The sequence below is a fragment of the Maniola jurtina genome, chromosome 1, assembly GCF_905333055.1.
Source record: "Maniola jurtina chromosome 1, ilManJurt1.1, whole genome shotgun sequence".
Lineage (NCBI taxonomy): Eukaryota > Metazoa > Arthropoda > Insecta > Lepidoptera > Nymphalidae > Maniola > Maniola jurtina.
Window position 1 is genome coordinate 16,061,234 of NC_060029.1, and position 23,754 is coordinate 16,084,987.

Consider the following 23,754-nt stretch of genomic DNA (forward strand, 5'->3'; position numbering starts at 1 on the left):
GCCAAAAAGCTGAAAAAAAATTCAAAATGGCGAAGAAAAGATGGCCGCCATACAAATTTCGCTGGTGTCCAGCTCGGAGGGTATAAAAGATGGAAGTGAGGTTTCTTGGCAAGAGATGATCAGGATCCGAAGGTCTACTCGATGAATAGAAAAAAAATTCAAAATGGCGGAATTTAATTTTCTATACATTTTGCATGGTGAATATTGAATGCCTCATTCTCCTAGAAAGAGACGGATAACGATACGATAATGTAGGGGAGATATGTTTTGGTGCGCAATATGAGTAGGGGAAAATTATGACATTTCAGAAAAACAAGATGGCGGCCTATATGATTTTTGCAACTCTTTTGTTTTCCAACCGATTTCGTTGAAACTCGCAATCTTTGAAGAATGTAGTAAACGATTAATAGGAAAAGTGGAAAATTTTGGAAAAACAAGATGGCCGCCGTATAAATTTCGTCGATGTCTATCTCGGAGGCTATAAAAGATGGAAGAGTGGTTTCTTGGCAAAAGATGATCAGGGTCCGAAGGTCTACTCGGTGGAACAAACTCTGCATGCTCGCGGACCACTTTAGTGGTCCGCGCACCCACGCACCCTACTAAATTATAATCCTAATCTACAAAAAATAATATGGATGTCGTTTTCAGAGTTTTCCAGAGCGCTGATTTTGATAACGACATTTATTTTGAAATCCAAGATGGCGGACTTATATTTTCTACAAAAAATAGAAATGCCTGTCATTTTATGGGGTTTTTCGGGGTGAATTATCTTAATAAATCAATTTGGTTTTATATAATAAAAGTTAACCTTACCACGTCACGTGAGCTGCTTTAGCAGCTCGCGCACCGAGCAAAACACTAGTTATACTATATATAGCTCAATTACCACTCACTGACTCATTCATTGACATAATTGTTCTCCTAGAAGGAGACGGAAAATGATATAGTGGTGTAAGGGAGTTGTGTTCGGTTTCGGGAACCCTCTGGGGAAAAATTATGACATTTCAGAAAAACAAGATGGCGGCCGGTGTGATTTTTGCAGCTCCGTTGTTTTCCAACCGATTTTGTTTAAACTCGCAACTATTTAGGAAAGTAGTAAACGGTTAATGGAAAAGGTAGAAAAAATTGCAAAAACAAGATGGCGGCCGAGCTGGAGCGTTTTCAAAATTTTCATTTTTCGACCCCTAACCGCGGCGCCACAGATCCGAGACGGGATAGTGGAGAATAATTATTTTTTCACGTTTCGCCCACGATTATTCTGTATTTTGACAAAACGGGAGTGGTTTTTAAAAATTCAAGATGGCGGCTGTCATGGCGGCCGCTAAGTTAGAGGTACGAAAAAACGCAATTTTAAAAGTTAAATATCTCAAAGTTGGCAACATCGGAGCGACTCGGCTTCTATCAAGCGATTGTACGTATGAAATTGAGGTATAGATTGGTGGGGAAAAATTACCCCATTTTTCGGGAAATTTCAAGATTTTTGCGAAAATGTAAAAAATCGAAATACGGACTTTTCGCAAAATCCGAGTATGAGCGATTATGCGTTTTGCTCGTACAAATGACATTTGCGTATTTTTGTCGCCGAAGACTGGCAACACTGGAATTTATCAAAAAAAAAGTGATTTTCGACATTGTCTTTTTTCAGGGACGATCATTTCGCGTGGGTGCGAGCGAGAGGAGAGATTGAAACGTCATCGGAAGCGGTATATCCTGTAGTTAATAGGAAAGTTGTAAAATTATCTAATTTGCTTCTGCAAAAAGAGTTGGCGGCCATTTTGTATTTTTTTTAATTTTTCGAAATTTTGATCACGTTTTTGAGGCAGTTGGCAACATTTTGGAAAGTCGACATGTATCAATCGATTGTGTGACTCAACCAGCAGTATCGAAATATGTAAACAGTGTTGCCACATTTGGGGACATTTTCAAGATTTTCCCCAAAAACTCCTCCTGTAAAATTTTGTATGAAAATTTTTTTTTTCACTGACGGTTTCGTATAGAAAACAAAAAAAAAATCGAGGAAAAATTTGGAAATAGCTGATGATTGAGGATGTCGGAGACGGGTGGAGGGCCCGCTTAAGGTATTGAAGATAGGTGGGGGGTGCTCGACCAAATGTCATTCATGACGTCATCCAATTGCCAAAAAGCTGAAAAAAAATTCAAAATGGCGAAAAAAAGATGGCCGCCATACAAATTTTGCCGGCGTCCAGCTCGGAGAGTATAAAAGATGGAAGTGTTGTTTCTTGGCAAAAGAGGATCAGAATCCAAAGGTCTACTCGATGAATAGAAAAAAAATTCAAAATGGCGGAATTTATTTTTCCATACATTTTGTATAGCGAATATTTTATGTTTTATTCTCCTAGAAAGAAACAATAAACGATACGATGATGTTCGGGAGATATGTTTGGGTGCACGATATGAGTAGGGAAAAATTATGATATTTCAGAAAAACAAGATGGCGGCCGACATGATTTTTGCAACTCTTTTGTTTTCCAACCGATTTCGTTGAAACTCGCAATCTTTGAAGAATGTAGTAAACGATTAATAGGAAAAGTAGAAAATTTTGGAAAAACAAGATGGCCGCCGTATAAAATTCGTCGATGTCTATCTCGGAGGCTATAAAAGATGGAAGAGTGGTTTCTTGGCAAAAGATGATCAGGGTCCGAAGGTCTACTCGGTGGAACAAACTCTGCATGCTCGCGGACCACTTTAGTAGTCCGCGCACCCACGCACCCTACTTTATTAACCTCAACTACCCCGTTTTTACAAAAAATGATATGGATGTCGTTTTCAGAGTTTTCCAGGTTGCTCATTTTGATAACGACATTTATTTTGAAATCCAAGATGGCGGACATGCATTTTTTAAGAAAAAAATCGATATGGGTGTCGTTTTATTGTGTTTTCGCGGTTAATTTTGTATCTTTATAAATAAATTTGGTTAAATACAATAAAGTTCACATAACGACGTCACGCGAGCTGCTTTAGCAGCTCGCGCACCGAGCAAAACACTAGTTATTATTTATACTATATATAGCTCGATTACCACTCACTGACTCACTGACTCACTCATTGACATAATTGTTCTCCTAGAAAGAGACGGAAAATGATATAATGATGTAGGGGAGATGTGTTCGGATTCGGGAACCCTCTGGGGAAAAATTATGACATTTTAGAAAAACAAGATGGCGGCCGACGTGATTTTTGCAGCTCCGTTGTTTTTTAAGGGACTCCGTTCAAATTCGCAACTATTAAAGAATGTAGTAAACGGTTAACAGAAAATGTGAAAAAAATTGGAAAAACAAGATGGCGGCCGAACCGTAGCGTTTTGAAAATTTTGAATTTTCGACCCCAAACCGCGGCGCCACAGATCCCAAACGGGAAATTGAAACTTATAATTTTTTTCTGGTTTCGTCTACGATTATCCTTAATTTTGACGGAATGGGAGTGGTTTTTAAAAATTCAAGATGGCGGCTGTCGTGGCAGCCATTATGTTAGAGGTACGAAAAAACGCAATTTTAAAAGTTAAATATCCCAAGGTTGGCAACATCGGAGCGATTCGGCTTCTATGAAGCGATTGTACGTATAGGCTCGAGGTATAGATTGGAGGAAAAAAAATACCCCATTTTTTGGGGAAATTTCAAGATTTTCGGGAAATTGTAAAAAATCGAAATACGGGCTTTTTGAAAAATCTGAGTATAAGCAATTATGTGTTTTGCTCGTACAAATGACATTTGGGTATTTTTGTCACCGGAGACTGGCAACACTGGAATTTATCAAAAAAAAAGTTATTTTCGACGTGGTCTTTTTTTAGGGGCGATCGTTTCGCGTGGGTGCGAGCGAGAGGAGAGATTGAAACGTCATCGGAAGCGGTATATTCTGTAGTTATTGGAAAAGTTGTTCAACGATGTAATTTATTTCTGCAAAACGAGTTGGCGGCCATTTTGTAATTTTTTGAATTTTTCGAAATTTTGATCACGTTTTTGAGGCAGTTGGCAACATTTTGGAAAGTCAATATGTATGAATCGACTGTGTATCTCGGCTGGCAGTATGGAGATATGCAACCGGTGTTGCCACTTTTGGGGAGATTTTCGAGATTCGAGACTAAGAAACTCCTGTAAAATTTTGTATGAAAAATTTTTTTTTCACTGATGGTGTCGTATAGAGAACAAAAACTTAGTAAGCCAAAATTATAGAGAGAGCTGATGATTGAGGGTTTCGGAGACGGGTGGAGGGCCTGCTTAAGGTATTGAAGATAGGTGGGGGGTGTTCGAGCAAATGTCATTCATGACGTCATCCAATTGCCAAAAAGCTGAAAAAAAATTCAAAATGGCGAAGAAAAGATGGCCGCCATACAAATTTCACCGGTGTCCAGCTCGGAGGGTATAAAAGATGGAAGTGTAGTTTCTTGGCAAAAGGTGATCAGGATCCAAAGGTCTACTCGATGAACAGAAAAAAAATTCAAAATGGCGGAATTTATTTTCCCATACATTTTGTATGGCGAATATTGAATGTCTCATTCTCCTAGAAAGAGACGGAAAACGATACGATAATGTAGGGGAGATGTGTTCGGGTGGGGGAGGCGAGTAGGGAAAAATTATGACATTTCAGAAAAACAAGATGGCGGCTGACGTGATTTTTGCAACTCTTTTGTTTTCCAACCGATTTCGTTGAAACTCGCAATCTTTGAAGAATGTAGTAAACGATTAATAGAAAAAGTGGAAAATTTTGGAAAAACAAGATGGCCGCCGTACAAATTTCGTCGGTGTCTATCTCGGAGGCTATAAAAGATGGAAGAGTGGTTTCTTGACAAAAGATGATCAGGATCCGAAGGTCTACTCGGTGGAACAAACTCTGCATGCTCGCGGACCACTTTAGTGGTCCGCGCACCCACGCACCCTACTAAATTATTATCCTAATTTACAAAAAATAATATGGATATGGTTTTCAGAGTTTTCCAGCGTGCTGATTTTGATAATGACATTTATTTTCAAATCCAAGATGGCGGACTTACATTTTCTCCAAAAAATAGAAATGCCTGTCATTTTATGGGGGTTTTCGGGGTGAATTGTGTCTCTTAATAAATCAATTTGGTTTTATATAATAAAGTTAACCTTACCACGTCACGCGAGCTGCTTTAGCAGCTCGCGCACCGAGCAAAAGCTAGTTATTATACTATATATAGCTCGATTACCACTCACTCACTCACTGACTCATTGACATAATTGTTCTCCTAGAAAGAGACGGAAAATGATATAATGATGTAGGGGAAATGTGTTCGGGTGGGGAATTCGACTGGGGAAAAATTATGACATTTTAGAAAAACAAGATGGCGGCCGACGTGATTTTTGCAGCTCCTTTGTTTTTTAAGGGACTCCGTTCAAACTTGCAACTATTAAAGAATGTAGTAAATGGTTAACAGAAAATTTAGAAAAAATTGGAAAAACAAAATGGCGGCCGAGCCGTAGCGTATTAAAATTTTTGATTTTTCGACCTCGAACCGCGGCGCCACAGATCCGAAACGGGGTAATCGAGGATAATTATTTTTTCTGGTTTCGCCCACGATTATCCTGTATTTTGACAGAACGGGAGTGGTTTTTAAAAATTCAAGATGGCGGCTGTCATGGCGGCCGTTATGTTAGAGGTACGAAAAAACGCAATTTTAAAAGTTAAATATCCCAAAGTTGGCAACATTGGAGCGATTCGGCTTCCATGAAGCGGTTGTACGTATAGACTCGAGGTATAGATCGGTGGGAAAAAATTACCCCATTTTTAGGGAAATTTCATGATTTTCGGGAAATTGTAAAAAATCGAAATACGCACTTTTAGCAAAATCCGAGTATGAGTGATTACGTGTTTTGCTCGTACAAATGACATTTGGGTATTTTTGTCGCCGGAGACTGGCAACACTGGAATTTATCAAAGTAAAAGTTATTTTCGACGTGGTCTTCTTTTAGGGGCGATCGTTTCGCGTGGGTGCGAGCGAGAGGAGAGATTGAAACGTCATCGGAAGCGGTATATCCTGTAGTTAATGGAAAAGTTGTAAAATTATCGAATTTGCTTCTGCAAAAAAAGTTGGTGGCCATTTTGTATTTTTTTTTATTTTTCGAAATTTTGACCACGTTTTTGAGGCAGTTGGCAACATTTTGGAAAGTCAGTATGTATGAATCGATTGTGTATCTCGGCTTGCAGTATGGAGATATTCAACCGGTGTTGCCACTTTTGGGGAGATTTTCGAGATTTTCAACTAAGAAACTCCTGTAAAATTTTGTATGAAATTTTTTTTTTTCACTGATGGTGTCAGATAGAAAACAAAAACTTAGTAAGCCAAAATTATGGAGAGAGTTGATGATTGAGGATATCGGAAACGAGTGAAGGGCCTGCTTAAGGTATTGAAGATAGGTGGGGGGTGCTCGAGCAAATGTCATTCATGACGTCATCCAATTGCCAAAAAGCTGAAAAAAAATTCAAAATGGCGAAAAAAAGATGGCCGCCATACAAATTTCGCCGGTGTCCAGCTCGGAGGGTATAAAAGATGGAAGTGTGGTTTCTTGGCAAGAGATGATCAGGGCCCAAAGGTCTACTCGATGAATAGAAAAAAAATTCAAAATGGCGGAATTTAATTTTCCATACATTTTGTATGGCGATTATTGAATGTCTCATTCTCCTAGAAAGAGACAGAAAACGATACATTGATGTATGGGAGATATGTTTTGGTGCGCGATATGAGTAGGGAAAAATTATGACATTTCAGAAAAACAAGATGGCGGCCTATATGATTTTTGCAACTCTTTTGTTTTCCAACCGATTTCGTTGAAACTCGCAATCTTTAAAGAATATAGTAAACGATTAACAGAAAAAGTGGAAAATTTTGGAAAAACAAGATGGCCGCCGTACAAATTTCGTCGGTGTCTATCTCGGAGGCTACAAAAGATGGACGATTGGTTTCTTGGCAAAAGATGATCAGGGTCCGAAGGTCTACTCGGTGAAACAAACTCTGCATGCTCGCGGACCACTTTAGTGGTCCGCGCACCCACGCACCCTACTAAATTATTATCCTAATTTACAAAAAATAATATGGATATCGTTTTCAGGGTTTTCCAGGGTGCTGATTTTGATAATGACATTTATTTTCAAATCCAAGATGGCGGACTTACATTTTCTACAAAAAATAGAAATGCCTGTCATTTTATGGGGTTTTTCGGGGTGAATTATGTATCTTAATAAATCAATTTGGTTTCATATAATAAAGTTAACCTTACCACGTCACGTGAGCTGCTTTAGCAGCTCGCGCACCGAGCAAAACACTAGTTATACTATATATAGCTCGATTACCACTCACTGACTGACTCATTGACATAATTGTTCTCCTAGAAAGAGACGGAAAATGATATAATGATGTAGGGGAGTTGTGTTCGGTTTCGGGAACCCTCTGGGGAAAAATTATGACATTTCGGAAAAACAAGATGGCGGCCGACGTGATTTTTGCAGCTCCGTTGTTTTCCAACCGATTTCGTTAAATTTTGCAATCTTTGAAGAAAGTAGTAAACGGTTAATAGAAAATGCAAAAAAAATTGGAAAAACAAGATGGCGGCCGAGCCGTAGCGTTTTGAAAATTTTGATTTTTCGACCCCGAACCGCGGCGCCACAGATCCGAGACGGGGTAATCGAGGATAATTATTTTTTTTGCTTTCGCCCAAGATTATCCTTAATTTTGACAGAACGGGAGTGGTTTTTAAAAATTCAAGATGGCGGCTGTCATGGCGGCCGTTTTGTTCGAGGTACGAAAAAACGCAATTTTAAAAGTTAAATATCTCAAAGTTGGCAACATCGGAGCGATTCGGTTTCTGTGAAGCGATTGTACGTATAGGCTTGAGGTATAGATTGGAGGAAAAAAATTACCCCATTTTTAGGGAAATTTCAAGATTTTCGGGAAATTGTAAAAAATCGAAATACGGACTTTTCGCAAAATCCGAGTATGAGCGATTACGTGTTTTGCTCGTGCAAATGACATTTAGGTACTTTGGTTACCAGAGACTGGCAACACTGGAATTTATCAAAGTAAAAGTGATTTTCGACACGGTCTTTTTCACGGTATCCCCTTTCGCGTGGGTGCGAGCGAGAGGCAAGATTGAAACGTCATCGGGAGCGGTATATCCTGTAGTTAATAGGAAAATTATGAAACCGTGTAAAATCTTTCTGTGAAACGAGCTGGCGGCCATTTTGTATTTTTTTTAATTTTTCGAAATTTTGATCAAGTTTTTGAGGCAGTTGGCAACATTTTGGAAAGTCAATATGTATGAATCGATTGTGTATCTCGGCTGGCAGTATCGAGATATGCAACCGGTGTTGCCAGTTTTGGGGAGATTTTCGAGATTTTCAACTAAGAAACTCCTGTAAAATTTTGTATGAAAATTTTTTTTTTTACTGATGGTGTCGTATAGAAAACAAAAAGTTAGTAAGCCAAAATTATGGAGAGAGCTGATGATTGAGGGTTTCGGAGACGGGTGGAGGGCCCGCTTAAGGTATTGAAGATAGGTGGGGGGTGCTCGAGCAAATGTCATTCATGACGTCATCCAATTGCCAAAAAGCTGAAAAAAAATTCAAAATGGCGAAGAAAAGATGGCCGCCATACAAATTTCGCTGGTGTCCAGCTCGGAGGGTATAAAAGATGGAAGTGTGGTTTCTTGGCAAGAGATGATCAGGATCCGAAGGTCTACTCGATGAATAGAAAAAAAATCCAAAATGGCGGATTTTTTTTTCCATACATTTTGTATGGCGAATATTGAATGCCTCATTCTCCTAGAAAGAGACAGAAAACGATACATTGATGTATGGGAGATATGTTCGGATGCGCGATATGAGTAGGGCAAAATTATGATATTTCAGAAAAACAAGATGGCGGCCTATATGATTTTTGCAACTCTTTTGTTTTTCGACCGATTTCGTTGAAACTCGCAATCTTGGAAGAAAGTAGTAAACGATTAATGGAAATAGTGGAAAAATTTGGAAAAACAAGATGGCCGCGACACAAACTTCGTCGGTGTCTATCTCGGAGGGTATAAAAGATGGAAGACTGGTTTCTCGGCAAAAGATGATCAGGATCCGAAGGTCTACTCGGTGGAACAAACTCTGCATGCTCGCGGACCACTTTAGTGGTCCGCGCACCCACGCACCCTACTTTATTAACCTCAACTACCCCGTTTTTACAAAAAATGATATGGATGTCGTTTTCAGAGTTTTCCGGCGTGCTGATTTTGATAACGACATTTATTTTGAAATCCAAGATGGCGGACATGCACTTTTTAAGAAAAAAATTGATATGGGTGTCGTTTTGTGGGTTTTTGTGGTGAATTGTGTATCTTTAATAAATAAATTTGGTTAAATATAATAAAGTTAACATAACCACGTCACGTGAGCTGCTTTAGCAGCTCGCGCACCGAGCAAAACACTAGTTATACTATATATAGCTCGATTACCACTCACTCACTGACTGACTCATTGACATAATTGTTCTCCTAGAAAGAGACGGAAAATGATATAATGATGCTGGGGAGTTGTGTTCGGATTCGGGAGTCCTCTGGGGAAAAATTATGACATTTCAGAAAAACAAGATGGCGGCTGAGGTGATTTTTGCAGCTCTGTTGTTTTCCAACCGATTTCATTGAATTTTGCAATATTTGAAGAAAATAGTAAACGATTAATGGGAAATGTGGAAAAAATTGGAAAAACAAGATGGCGGCCGAGCCGTAGCGTTTTCAAAATTTTCATTTTTCGACCCCGAACCGCGGCGCCACAGATCCGAAACGGGGTAATCGAGGATAATTATTTTTCTTGGTTTCTCCCACGACTATCCTGTATTTTGACAGAACGGGAGTGGTTTTTAAAAATTCAAGATGGCGGCTGTCATGGCGGCCGTTTTGTTCGAGGTACGAAAAAACGCAATTTTAAAAGTTAAATATCTCAAAGTTGGCAACATCGGAGCGATTCTGCTTCCATAAAGCGGTTGTACGTATAGGCTCGAGGTATAGATCGGTGGGAAAAAATTACCCCATTTTTAGGGAAATTTCAAGATTTTCGGGAAATTGTAAAAAATCGAAATACGCACTTTTAGCAAAATCCGAGTATGAGTGATTACGTGTTTTGCTCGTACAAATGACATTTGGGTATTTTTGTCACCGGAGACTGGCAACACTGGAATTTATCAAAGTAAAAGTGATTTTCGACGTGGTCTTTTTTTAGGGGCGATCGTTTCGCGTGGGTGTGAGCGAGAGGAGAGATTGAAACGTCATCGGGCGCGGTATATCCTGTAGTTAATAGGAAAATTATGAAACCGTGCAAAATCTTTCTGTGAAACGAGTTGGCAGCCATTTTGTATTTTTTTTAATTTTTCGAAATTTTGATCACGTTTTTGAGGCAGTTGGCAACATTTTGGAAAGTCAGTATGTATGAATCGATTGTGTATCTCGGCTGGCAGTATGGAGATATGCAACCGGTGTTGCCAGTTTTGGGGAGATTTTCGAGATTTTCAACTAAGAAACTCCTGTAAAATTTTGTATGAAAAATTTTTTTTTCACTGATGGTGTTATATAGAAAACAAAAACTTAGTAAGCCAAAATTATGGAGAAAGCTGATGATTGAGGACATCGGAGACGGGTGAAGGGTCCGCTTAAGGTATTGAAGATAGGTGGGGGGTGCTCGAGCAAATGTCATTCATGACGTCATCCAATTGCCAAAAAGCTGAAAAAAAATTCAAAATGGCGAAGAAAAGATGGCCGCCATACAAATTTCGCCGGTGTCCAGCTCGGAAGGTATAAAAGATGGAAGTGTGGTTTCTTGGCAAAAGAGAATCAAGATCCGAAGGTCTACTCGATGAATAGAAAAAAAATTCAAAATGGCGGAATTTATTTTTCCATACATTTTGTATGGCGATTATGAATGTCTCATTCTCCTAGAAAGAGACGGAAAACGATACATTGATGTTTGGGAGATATGTTCGGATGCGCGATATGAGTAGGGGAAAATTATGAAATTTCAGAAAAACAAGATGGCGACCGACGTGATTTTTGCAACTCTTTTGTTTTCCAACCGATTTCGTTGAAACTCGCAATCTTTGAAGAATGTACTAAACGATTAATAGAAAAAGTGGAAAATTTTGGAAAAACAAAATGGCCGCCGTACAAATTTCGTCGGTGTCTATCTCGGAGGCTATAAAAGATGGAAGAGTGGTTTCTTGGCAAAAGATGATCAGAGTCCGAAGGTCTACTCGGTGGAACAAACGCTGCATGCTCGCGGACCACTTTAGTGGTCCGCGCACCCACGCACCCTACTAACTTATTATCCTAATTTACAAAAAATAATATGGATATCGTTTTCAGGGTTTCCAGGGTGCTGATTTTGATAATGACATTTATTTTCAAATCCAAGATGGCGGACTTACATTTTCTACAAAAAATAGAAATGCCTGTCATTTTATGGGGTTTTTCGGGGTGAATTATCTTAATAAATCAATTTGGTTTTATATAATAAAAGTTAACCTTACCACGTCACGTGAGCTGCTTTAGCAGCTCGCGCACCGAGCAAAACACTAGTTATACTATATATAGCTCGATTACCACTGACTCACTGACTCACTCATTGACATAATTGTTCTCCTAGAAAGAGACGGAAAATGATATAGTGATGTAGGGGAGTTGTGTTCGGATTCGGGAACCCTCTGGGGAAAAATTATGACATTTCGGAAAAACAAGATGGCGGCCGAGGTGATTTTTGCAGCTCCGTTGTTTTCCAACCGATTTTGTTGAATTTTGCAAACTTTGAAGAAAGTAGTAAATAATTAACAGAAAATGTGGAAAAAATTGGAAAAACAAGATGGCGGCCGAGCCGTAGCGTTTTCAAAATTTTGATTTTTCGACCCCGCACCGCGGCGCCACAGATCCGAAACGGGGTAATCGAGGATAATTATTTTTTCTGGGTTCGTCTACGAATATCCTGAATTTTGACGGAAAGGGAGTGATTTTTAAAAATTCAAGATGGCGGCTGTCGTGGCGGCCATTATGTTAGAGGTACGAAAAAACGCAATTTTAAAAGTTAAATATCCCAAAGTTGGCAACATCGGAGCGATTCGGCTTCTATGAAACGATTGTACGTATAGGCTCGAGGTATAGATTGGAGGGGAAAAATTACCCCATTTTTCGGGAAATTTCAAGATTTTCGGGAAATTGTAAAAAATCGAAATACGGGCTTTTTGAAAAATCTAAGTATGAGCGATTACGTGTTTTGCTCGTACAAATGACATTAGGGTATTTTTGTCGCCGGAGACTGGCAACACTGGAATTTATCAAAAAAAAAAGTGATTTTCGACATTGTCTTTTTTCAGGGACGATCATTTCGCGTGGGTGCGAGCGAGAGGAAAGATTGACACGTCATCGGGAGCGGTATATCCTGTAGTTAATAGGAAAGTTGTAAAATTATCTAATTTGCTTCTGCAAAAAGAGTTGGTGGCCATTTTGTATTTTCTTCAAATTTTCCGAAATTTTGATCACGTTTTTGAGGCAGTTGGCAACATTTTGGAAAGTCGACATGTATCAATCGATTGTGTGACTCAACCAGCAGTATCGAAATATGTAAACAGTGTTGCCACATTTGGGGAGATTTTCGAGATTTTCCCCAAAAACTCCTCCTGTAAAATTTTGTATGAAATTTTTTTTTTTCACTGATGGTTTCGTATAGAAAACAAAAAAAAAATCGAGGAAAAATTTGGAAATAGCTGATGATCGAGGATGTCGGAGACGGGTGAAGGGTCCGCTCAAGGTATTGAAGATAGGTGGGGGGTGCTCGACCAAATGTCATTCATGACGTCATCCAATTGCCAAAAAGCTGAAAAAAAATTCAAAATGGCGAAGAAAAGATGGCCGCCATACAAATTTCGCCGGCGTCCAGCTCGGAGGGTATAAAAGATGGAGGTGTGGTTTCTTGGCAAAAGAGGATCAGGATCCAAAGGTCTACTCGATGAATAGAAAAAAAATTCAAAATGGCGGAATTTATTTTCCCATACATTTTGTATGGCGAATATTGAATGTCTCATTCTCCTAGAAAGAGACGGAAAACGATACAATAATGTAGGAGAGATGTGTTCGGGTGGAGGAGGCGAGTAGGGAAAAATTATGACATTTCAGAAAAACAAGATGGCGACCGACGTGATTTTTGCAACTCTTTTGTTTTCCAACCGATTTCGTTGAAACTCGCAACCTTTGAAGAAAGTAGTAAACGATTAATAAAAAAAAGTGGAAAATTTTGGATACACAAGGTGGCCGCCGTATAAATTTCGTCGTTGTCTATCTCGGAGGCTATAAAAGATGGAAGAGTGGTTTCTTCGCAAAAGATGATCAGGGTCCGGAGGTCTACTCAATGGAACAAACTCTGCATGCTCGCGGACCACTTTAGTGGTCCGCGCACCCACGCACCCTACTTTATTAACCTCAACTACCCCGTTTTTATAAAAAATGATATGGATGTCGTTTTCAGAGTTTCTCAGGGTGCTGATAAACCTATCAAAATAACGACATTTATTTTGAAATCCAAGATGGCGGTCATGCATTTTTTAAGAAAAAAATCGATATGGGTGTCGTTTTATGGTGTTTTTGGGGTGAATTTTGAATCTTAATACTTATCAACCTAACCACGTCACGCGAGCTGCTTTAGCAGCTCGCGCACCGAGCAAAACACTAGTTGTTCCTATAAAATCGATAAGCACTTGACCTATCTCGTAACTTTCGCGGCTGTGGCCACCACGTATGCGCCGCCCTGCTCATAAAGAGCCACGCGGCCGCTCGTAAAACTAATGCCCCTACTTTAAGCCCACAAAGGGATTCTTGGGGCCTTATAAAAAGTTACCTCCTAACATTAGGTGTAATGAAAACTCCACTCGTTGCAGATTCGTGACAGCTTTCAGTTCTGTCTGTGGTTCTGTTGCCTCTCAAATTCCATTTTAGTTTTAGACTTAATTCGAACAACTTTCTTCCAGTTGTCTTTTTTGTCATATTCTTGCGAAACTACAAATAATTCATCCATATTTAACTTGTAAAAATGCTAAGAATCCTGCCTAATTAACCTTCTTTTCGGTATAAAATGACCTGCCTACCAATTGTAGAAGATACGGAATTTGTGTAGTCCGCCAACCTGGGCTGAAGTAGATCTCTCACTGTCTTTGTCTGTCTTTCAAAAAGAGGCTTAAATGTTTTAACTTATTAACTGAGGTTTGCGAGTCTGTCAGTCTTTTTTCTTCTTCTTCGTCGTAACACTCTTGGCAGAGCGGTCGTGGTCATCACGAAGTGACGTTTTTGGGGCAATTGTTATACGCCTAACGAGTATTCGCCAATCTTTACACGTCTGTTATTTTTTACTTAGAGTAAAAAGAAATCTACTTTGCAGAGTTTGGAAGCCAGCAGAATGGCAGCGATTGCCCAGAAGATGCATAAGATTGAGGAGGCGTCTCGCATCAGGAGCGAACAGACAAATAACTTCATCTCCACGACAAAGGAGGCGCTCGATGCCAAGATGGACTCCCACGAGGAGAAACGCGAGGCGTATATCAATGAGCTGCGTGCTCGTCTCAAGGACCATCTTGAAGGAGTCGAAAAGACCAGGTCAGTTTATGAAATAGCTGTCTACAGTCCACCGTCCAGGTTGATCATCATCGTCGTGTACCATCTTGATGTCATCAAGTTGGATGGTCATCATGCGAAAAAAGTTCCTTTTTCTAAAGCCGCTTCTTTCATTCCAGGAAGCCTTGTCACCCTTTATATCGTGCAACCATTGCGTATTTGGAGGCCTGCAAATTGCTATAATTTTCCTTGACTTTTATTAATCAAAGGAACTTCAGGAAACATAATATTCTTATTGCCCGTGTTTTAAAGTAACCTTGATCTTTAGGTTGACCCTGGAGCAGCAGACGGCTGAGGTATACAAGGCGATTGAGGACAAAATGAACACAGCGGCCGACAAACGCGACGAGAACATCAAGAAGATGCTCGAGCGTCTCCGGGAACACGTGAGTGTTCTATCTGTTCTACCTCTATGTTAAACCTTTCTTTTTTAATTGACAGGGGGGGGGAAGGGGGGATCTCCTTAAAATCGCTTTGGGGAGAGATCGTGTTACGTGGGGTTTTTACCCACTAAAGCCCCCACATTCTCAGCACATATTATGAGGCTCCGGGAACTCTTAAAATCGTGCGCCGGTACCTCCCTCGCGCGACGCCCATTGTGCTCATCCTGGAGAACCTTAATATTAACCCCCATACAGATTGTGATTTTAAGACATGAGTTTTTCATGTAAGTATACTCCTAACAGCAACAACTTATGTTACATTAAATTTTTTGACTTTTTGGTGGGCCCTCAAAGTTTGATTGGAGAAACGTGGTCCCAATCAAATCTTTATCACGCGTTAACAGAGCAGACCTGCCCTGCCATAAAATAAGTTAATATATAGTTGAAAATCAGTGATTTATTCATATAAGATTGTGACACAACTGTATAGTGCTGGGCTGGCATTGTTTTAGGTTGTGCCACACATAGCAAGCATTATCCTGGGTGGCACTTGTATGTATTATTTGAGCACTTTATTGACGAATACGTATTGCTTAAGTAGTGGAAGCGCCGGGGTAACTTGGAGGGGAGGGAACGAAGAGGTTTTTAGGTACGGTTCTGAGAGTAATGTAGTGGATTTCTTCACAGGAGGAGCAAGTGCGCAAAGTGCGAGCGGGCAACCAGGAGAAATTCCAACAGCTGGAGAGCGCGATCCAGGACAAGCTGCAGCAGGCCGCCGACCGCCGCCTGCAACTCGAGGCCGAGCAGAGGGAGAAGCTGCGCAACCACGTGAGTACCTACCTCATTTTCCAGGAGTCATTTTCCAGAAGTATCGTGGAAATTTTTCTTAGGAGCCTGAACAATTTTGGTAATCTTCATCGACAAAGTGACTTTGGTCGGTACGATGTTAAGAGAGAAGTTGTCTGTAAGTATCGATTTTCAGGAGATGCCATGGAAATCTTTGTTGGAAGCCAGAAGAACTTCACTTGTTACTGGCGAGTGACTTCAGTCGATACAACTCTTGCTAATAAATAGCACACCCATGCAGAATAGGCCGACAGAAGGTTTCAAAATATGTCAGGTTGAGATAGCAATCGCGGGGGGACGCTCTGCACACCCGCACGTCACCCGCGCTCACCCGCAGAGGGTTAGCGCCGGGGCTGTGCGGGTGTACGGGGCATCCCTACCCCGGTTGCCATGTTCGACTTAAACAATACTTATACAGTTATAATCTAACTTCTATTAAATGGTTTGGTAATTCTGTAATAAGATTGTTTTGAGAAAGGGTTGAATGCTAGTGATAGCTGTACCCTTGTTAGGTACGAGTGGGTACATCGGCGCAGTAAACCGTACATACTGAAGGTCAGACGTCTCCCCTTCACTGAATTATTTAAAACATTGCTCAGGGCCTCAGGCTTTGTTTGCTCCCTCAACTTGACCTCTCTTTGGCTCTCAGTTTTGAATAACGCCTGTCTATAGTGCTTGTATTTTATCAGTGTGTGAACAAAGAACTACTTGGAAAAATTACGTAGTAAGTTAATGGTACTGATTTTGAGCGCAACTAAATTATTTTCGAGTGTTCGCATCATTTTCTTACTAATGTAATATGAAAAGGGCAGACGCAATTTGACAGTCTTCAATTTAATTTAGAGCTGTCAAACCTCGTGACTTTAGCTGCCAGTCGCGATCCTTTTGTTTGAGCGTACACTAAAATTGCCAACGATACCCAAGGTCAAAGGCTAGGAAGGGTTTTTCAATTTTCAGCTTCCGAAGATTAGGTTAAATAATGAGAATGACGCGATTAAATCAATTTGTTTAGCGGGACCAATCACTAAATGATAGGCTGATAGGAAAAAGAATAGGTAGTATAAATTATTGGGAATTGGGTTAGCTTAAAATTCAGTTAAAAATTCTATTCAGTAGTCCAAATGTGGATGCCACGAAATAGAGAAATCGCCACAAAAAGGTTTGTCATAACATCACGCATGTCATTCATCTTCGTTTTCTTAAGTTTGTCCTTTAGTTTTTTTTTTTAAATTCAATTATGTACTACCTGCATGGAATAATATATAGTACGTACGCGACAGGTTGAGATGGTAATCGGGGTATGAGGCGAGGGACGCCCCGCACACCCTCACGTCACCCGCAGCGGGAGTGCGGGTGTGTGCGGTGGGATGTGCAGGCTATAGCTATTATGACGTAGACATCCTAAGAAAGGATTTCTGAAAATCAGTCAAAGAAAATCAGATTTACAGTCCACACGGACGAAGTTGCGAGCATAAGCTAGTTTTTTTTTTATAATTGGTTGATACTGTGTAATCCAATAGATAAGCATGCTTTCATTTCCTCATTTATTTCTCTCTCCTGCATCTGTTTTATTTTTTCCCCACCATCTCATAACAGAACAATAAGCTACTGGAAGTGCGATCGTCCATCACGGCCAAGATGGAGGAAATCACCAAAGACATTGAGAACAAATTGACTGCCGCAGAGCAGAAGAGGGAATTGGAGATACAAAAGAAATTGGACTTCGTTAAGAAAGAGGTTCGTTGGTTGTTGCAAACTGAATACAGATTTTTTTTTCAGGGAATTCATCAATCATACCGATAACCTGACTTGTTACTGAATAGAACTGTATAGAACCCAAAGAAACAGCGTAGGTGCCGCCTACTATGATACAAACTACCTATTAATTTTTTAACTCATTTCAATTTTTTTTGTTAGCAAAGAACCAATTCACAGTTTTCAGATTTTTCCCTTTGTGTTATAAGACCTACCTACCTGCCTTTCATGATTCTAGGTCAACGGGAAGTACCTTATAGATTTTCTTGACAGACACAACAGACAGAAAGACAGACAACAAAGTAATCCTATAAGGGTTCCTTTTTCTTTGAGCTACGGGACTCAAAAAACAGCCATTTAAACATGTTTACGGTTATAGATCACATGCCCGTAATCATGGGATTTTAAATTTATAATGTGCTGTCATTGCCTATTTTGGTTGATTACCAATGGTTGTGTTAAAATTTCTACAGTGATTACTGATTTTATTATATCTTAGCTAGTAACTTTATTACTAATTTCGCTAAAATATAATAAATTTTGTGACTAATTATGTGCGACTAACACAATATCTAAACTAAATTGGATTGACAGGTCATTTAGTGCTATTCTTTTCTGCAAGGAGAACTGTGGAAGCCGGAAGGAATAGCAGTACATTTATATCTGTCATTTTAGTTCAGTTTAAGAGATTGTTTACACAGCAGAGTACGCTAGAAAGAAAAAGATTTTTGCTAATAATTACAATATTGTTTTCCAGGAGAGACGCGCAGAAATGGTGCGACAGAACAAGAGCGCACGCGCCGAAAGTGAGGCCCCCCTCTCCGGCTAGACGCCCCGCCCCGCACCGCGCCGCACCGCTCCGCCGAACACTAGCGAGCACGCGAACGCGCCCGAGCACGCGAACACGCAGACACAAACAAGTAGACCGAGAAACCTATACAGCCAGCGCTAAAAATCCCATTTCTGAAGATAGATAGATTGAATCTTCAGAAAAAAAATTAAGAAAAACATTTTTTTTAAGCGTCGTAATTGTTTTTGACTTAAGCATCAACTATTAGTGTCTATCTCTTTCTGTCTTATATAAGTAAGCCAGTACTGTATAGGTTTCTCGGTCTACGCCCGACGACGCACTGACGCCATGCCATAAACAATGATCTCAGTCTTTCTTATTTTGCGGAAGCGTGGTTATGTCGGGACGCCAATGGACGCTCATTAGAATATTTTGTCGTGGTCGTTAATTAATTATTAATATTGATTACCGATTTTGTTGTGATGTGGCAACAGTGATTACCAATTTTGTTGTGTCATGGCAAAATTGATTACCATTTGTACTGTGTCATGGCAACATTGACTACCAATGTTGGAGTAACGTGGCGACAGTGATTACCAATTTTATTGTGTCGTGGCAATATTGTTTACCAACGTTTCAATATAGTTTGATCAGTGCTTTCCAATTTTGTTTTACATCGATTACTAATTTTGCTATGATACAACATTATCACGCATGATTGTTGAAGTACACTTGTTCCATGTTAAGCAATGATCTCGAATAAAGTGCGTAGGTGATTCTTTATTTGTACGGAAGTAACGAGATTTAGCTATTTTTTTGTTCGGCTGGCTTTTTAATGTGCGGCGCAAATCGTCAGGCGGAGTTGAAACACCAAAAAATAAGACATATTATTAATAAAAATATCAACATCTTTATATTAAAAAAAGAAAATGTAACGCTTTGTGTCAGTGTTACATGTTGCGGTTGGGTTATGGAAAAACACCGAAAATTCCCCTCAAGCTTAAAGTTGATTTTGAAAATTTCATTTCTAGGTGTTTTATAATTTTTTTTTTACCTAAACAATGGCAATATCGCTAAATGTCACTTACCATGGCCTATTGTTAGAAAAAATTAAATTGGTCTTAAGATGTGGTGTTACGAATTCCCACTTTTAGTAATTTTGAGTAAGGTTGAATTACTGAAAGTTGGACGGAGGTCGTTTAAAGGCTTGGGGTTCCGTACTGCAAATTAAAAAAAACTAAAGCTTCGATATTAACTTTTCAAATGTGACGGAACCCAGTTCGAAGTGTATTTTTTTACTATGGGAGGGAAGGTTGAGGGATTTAATTAATTCCTAATCGTTAGTTATAGTGTAATATCATTATTTTTAATGTTTAACATAACGCAACAGTATTTTAGGGAAGTATAATCTAAATTTAAGTTCTCTCATAGTATCATCACTTGCTATAGACTGTCAGTAAATGTATTTTGAATGATTTTTTTAAATATTTCCATAGAATAAGTTTGTCGCGAGTCGTTTGTGATGCGTCGGTATTGTTCATTCGATGGATGCTTTGCCCGGTTATAAGCAAGCTTAGCACTACAAGCGCCTTGATTATTATCTATGCTGTATTGTGACAACAGTGATTACCTATGTTGTTGTATCACAATACCATTGATTACCAACGGTGTTGTATAGTGACAATATTGATTTGTGTTGTTTATGTCATGACATAATTGATTACCAACATAATTGTGATGGCAGCATTGATTACCAATTTAACTGTATTGAAAAAACAGTGATTACCAAAGTTGTTGTTTCATGAATGATAGAAATGGTAGCAAAAACAACTAATGAATTAGAATAAACGACCAAATTTTTCTCGTGTTAGATTAAAAATAATAAAAAAAACGTGTGAATTATTAAAAATATTAAATTAATAGGTGTTTGTAGTGTTAAAGCTATGTATTTGCCTAACGTCAGATCTAGTCCACGTTTAAATTGTCACTCATACACTTATTATGATCTCAAAAACAAGCACAATGATGAAACAATAGTTAGGTCGATAGCAGAAGTGCCTAGAAGTCCGTGTATCGCGCGCGGACAATATCACTAAATGTATGTAACGCGTGAAACTGCCTTTATAGCGTTTTATATTTTTTTTAAACGTAGGAAAATGATGGCCGTCGCTGGCTTACGCTGCAACGCTTGCGTATCACACAAATTGACATTCAAATGTGAACTTAGTTTTGTACTAACGGTACATTTATTAACGAACAACTAGTCATTTGCCGTTACCTAAAGTTGCCTTAAAAGTTGTTGGCATATACATAACCAAATCTCATAGGATGTGATCATGTTGCCCGGGCATTATGAATAATACTGGTTAGTATATAATCATTTCTACTGAAAACCAGTTGAAAGTACACATTTGAATGATCAGCTATATACCCTGTACTGTTCACACAGTGTATAGCACAGTGTATGTAATACATTACGTGTGTCCAGTATCTGTACTGTAAGTGGCGCGGCGTTGGCCAGCGTTGGACTAGGCACCGGGCCGCGGGTTGGTGTTGGACACAAACTGCTTCTGTGATGTTTTGCTCTAGTGATATCGTATTGATTGATTATTCAGTTAGGCACAAATTATATCGATACATATAGCACCGCTTAGCTTATATACAGTTTAGAAACGAATCTATAACCACAGATAAGAAATAAAATAATAGCGTCACCTTTACGTGGCTTGGGGAATATGAAAATTCAAACAAACTAAAAAAAAGATAAAGGCACAGTAGCATAATTCAAGGAGTGGATCGAATGGATTGAAATCCGAAAGGTCCATGGTTCAGAGTTCAAACCCGTTCCGTATTTGTTGCAAGAGAAGCTATATCTACGCTTAAATGGTGGAGAAAGGGGATATTGGTCATTTTAAATATGGCTTTTAACAGGGTGAACTACTATACTTACTTCTTATTGAAATCTTAATCCAACTATTGCGTGAAACACAATAGTTACATTGAGAATTCAATAAAGATGACCTCTACTAATCTCTCGCAAATACAGTTTTAAACTATCTATAAAACAACATGGTGGTCGCAATGCCGTTTCCGAACTGTATAAGAGCTAAGCTGTGGCAATAGTTAATTCGCGTCAGCGAGTCCACCATACTGCGATTCGAGCGATCGATTTTGTTGTCGAATAATAAATCGATTTTAAATATCGAGTCGCAGTATGCCAGGACCTTAGTGGCTAGTTGAGTGGAATGAGGGGTTTAAAGATTAGTTAGACGAGTGGTGGTGAAGTTTAAAATATTTCTCCATTTTTATAGTCCATTTTTTTCCAATTCAATTATTAAATAATGTCAGTCTGTTTTTTGGTCGACGATATGATATGATAATAATAATAATTGTATATAATTAATGTCTTATTCACGTAGCATGTTCATTTTGGCATTTTTTTCGTGCTAAATGTAGGTATTTACTGATGTAGTAGATGGATGATTACTTATAATATATGTACAAATTTCAAAATTGATTTATTTAATTGGTTTCAAATTATATTACATCGATTATTTTTGAATAATTTATGAAATAATAATCGATTTGTCAAATAATTGAGGCATCCACATTGAAATATCTCTCATATTCAGAAAATTGACACTTTTACAGACCAGTCTCTTTCGTGCCTCCTTCAAGGTATGTGATACTGGTGAAGTGCATTGTGCTGGTTTGGCACTACAAAAAGCCACCAAACAAGAAAAGAACATGATAAATAAGCTCTACAGATAAATCGATTTTGAAGTTCATATAAATATAGTTGGCATTGTGTAAAAAAACGTACAGTCAGTGCATACCTATATTAAACATATCAAAAATGCCATAAGGGATGTTCGATGTGAAGGGGAGTATAAATAAGAGACGATTGTATCTTGCTTGGCGGGGCGACGGGCGAGCTTGCCTGCTTCACTGTTACTAACGCTACTCGTAAAGTAAGGGAACTAGGTGTAAGTACTAGCTTGAATCTGTAGCGGCGAGACGTGAACACCTCTGACCAATTTGCCTTGGATATTGTGTAGCCTTTTAGACTCAAAGATCGAGACAAATCATGTATAGCGACGCCAACTTATAGCTTTCTGAGACCCGACTGTTAATTCTTGGGTGACCAAAATGAAAATCGTTACTAAAGTTAGTGTTTACCTGTCAATTTACGACCTATAAAGAAAGGTCTGCGCAGACAAGGAATTATGGTCAAGGAAATCTGTGAACTTAATAGTTCTTCGCCATACTATTTCTGTCAATTTACTCAAGAAATTGCACTCGAGTCTCTCATGATACCTAATTATTAACGTTTTAATTCTATTTTGTGTTCTTATATTTTAGTAACGTTAGTCACTGTTTATCTTGTACGGTGTTACGATATGATACGTTAATTTTATGTTTTGTGTAATTATTATATCGATATTGATAATGTGCTTCAGTTTGTGAGGTTATGAAATTGCTAATTGAAGTGCAGGCAACTTTTGTAGTTTCATTGTCGTATTGAATAAAGTCATTAATACTAATAAATGGTGTGTTTTCTTTTAATAAATAGATCTTGTACTGCCATGGTGCCTGTCCATTTAGGGGCCTGCACAGACGAGGGACCGCTGTCCCCGGAGGACAAAAGTTCGTCGTCTTTTAATCTTAAATGATTTATTTATGTCCTCCGTGGACAATAGTCCTGCTTCTGCGCAGACCCCAAAACGGAGCAGAATGGAGATGTTTAATATAAAATCACATTAATGATAGATTGAAAATAATAACTAAGGTATATTACGAGCAAAACAAATTGCCCATTCTGAACACGAAGCGGCAGCGCATCGTACAATAACACAAAAACCGGCCAAGTGCGAGTCAGACTCCGCACCGAGGGTTGCGTCAAAAACTATAATGCGTAAAAATAAATAAAAATCTGTTTTAGAATATAAAAGTAAAGCCCTTTCATATGATACCCTACTTGGTGTAGTTATCTTACTTTGAAAATTTAACCACATTTTTTTTAATAACTAAGAATTCACGGTTTTCGGATTTATTCCTTGTGCTATAAGAGCTACCTACCTACCTGCCAAATTTCATGATTCTAGGTCAATGAGAAGTACCTAGAAAGTCATTGGAAGTACCCTATAGGTTTTCTTGACAGACTCGACGGACTGACAGACAGACAACAAAGTGATCCTATAAGGGTTCCGTTTTTCCTTTTGACGTACGGAACCCTAAAAACAGATCTCAGCTGGACTTGTGTATTTCATCCTTAATCCTAACCTACGCAACCGCCACGTTACAACTTCAGATGTAGGCT

At 39.0% G+C, this 23,754-nt stretch overlaps 1 protein-coding gene across 3 annotated transcripts in view; it reads left to right on the top strand.

Moving 5' to 3' along the window:
- LOC123864754 (stathmin-4) overlaps positions 1-22,982 on the top strand; it is a 94,628-nt gene extending 71,646 nt beyond the window's left edge. For 2 of the 3 annotated variants that reach the window (XM_045905398.1, XM_045905390.1), the window contains 5 exons: positions 14,428-14,642; positions 14,929-15,046; positions 15,731-15,871; positions 17,486-17,626; positions 18,402-22,982. In XM_045905398.1, the coding sequence (XP_045761354.1) occupies positions 14,428-14,642; positions 14,929-15,046; positions 15,731-15,871; positions 17,486-17,626; positions 18,402-18,473 (687 nt within the window). In that variant the 3' untranslated portion in view covers positions 18,474-22,982. The remainder of the gene's footprint in view (positions 1-14,427; positions 14,643-14,928; positions 15,047-15,730; positions 15,872-17,485; positions 17,627-18,401) is intronic. The other variant, XM_045905410.1, reaches the window with a different exon arrangement.
- Positions 22,983-23,754: the final 772 nt, after the last annotated feature.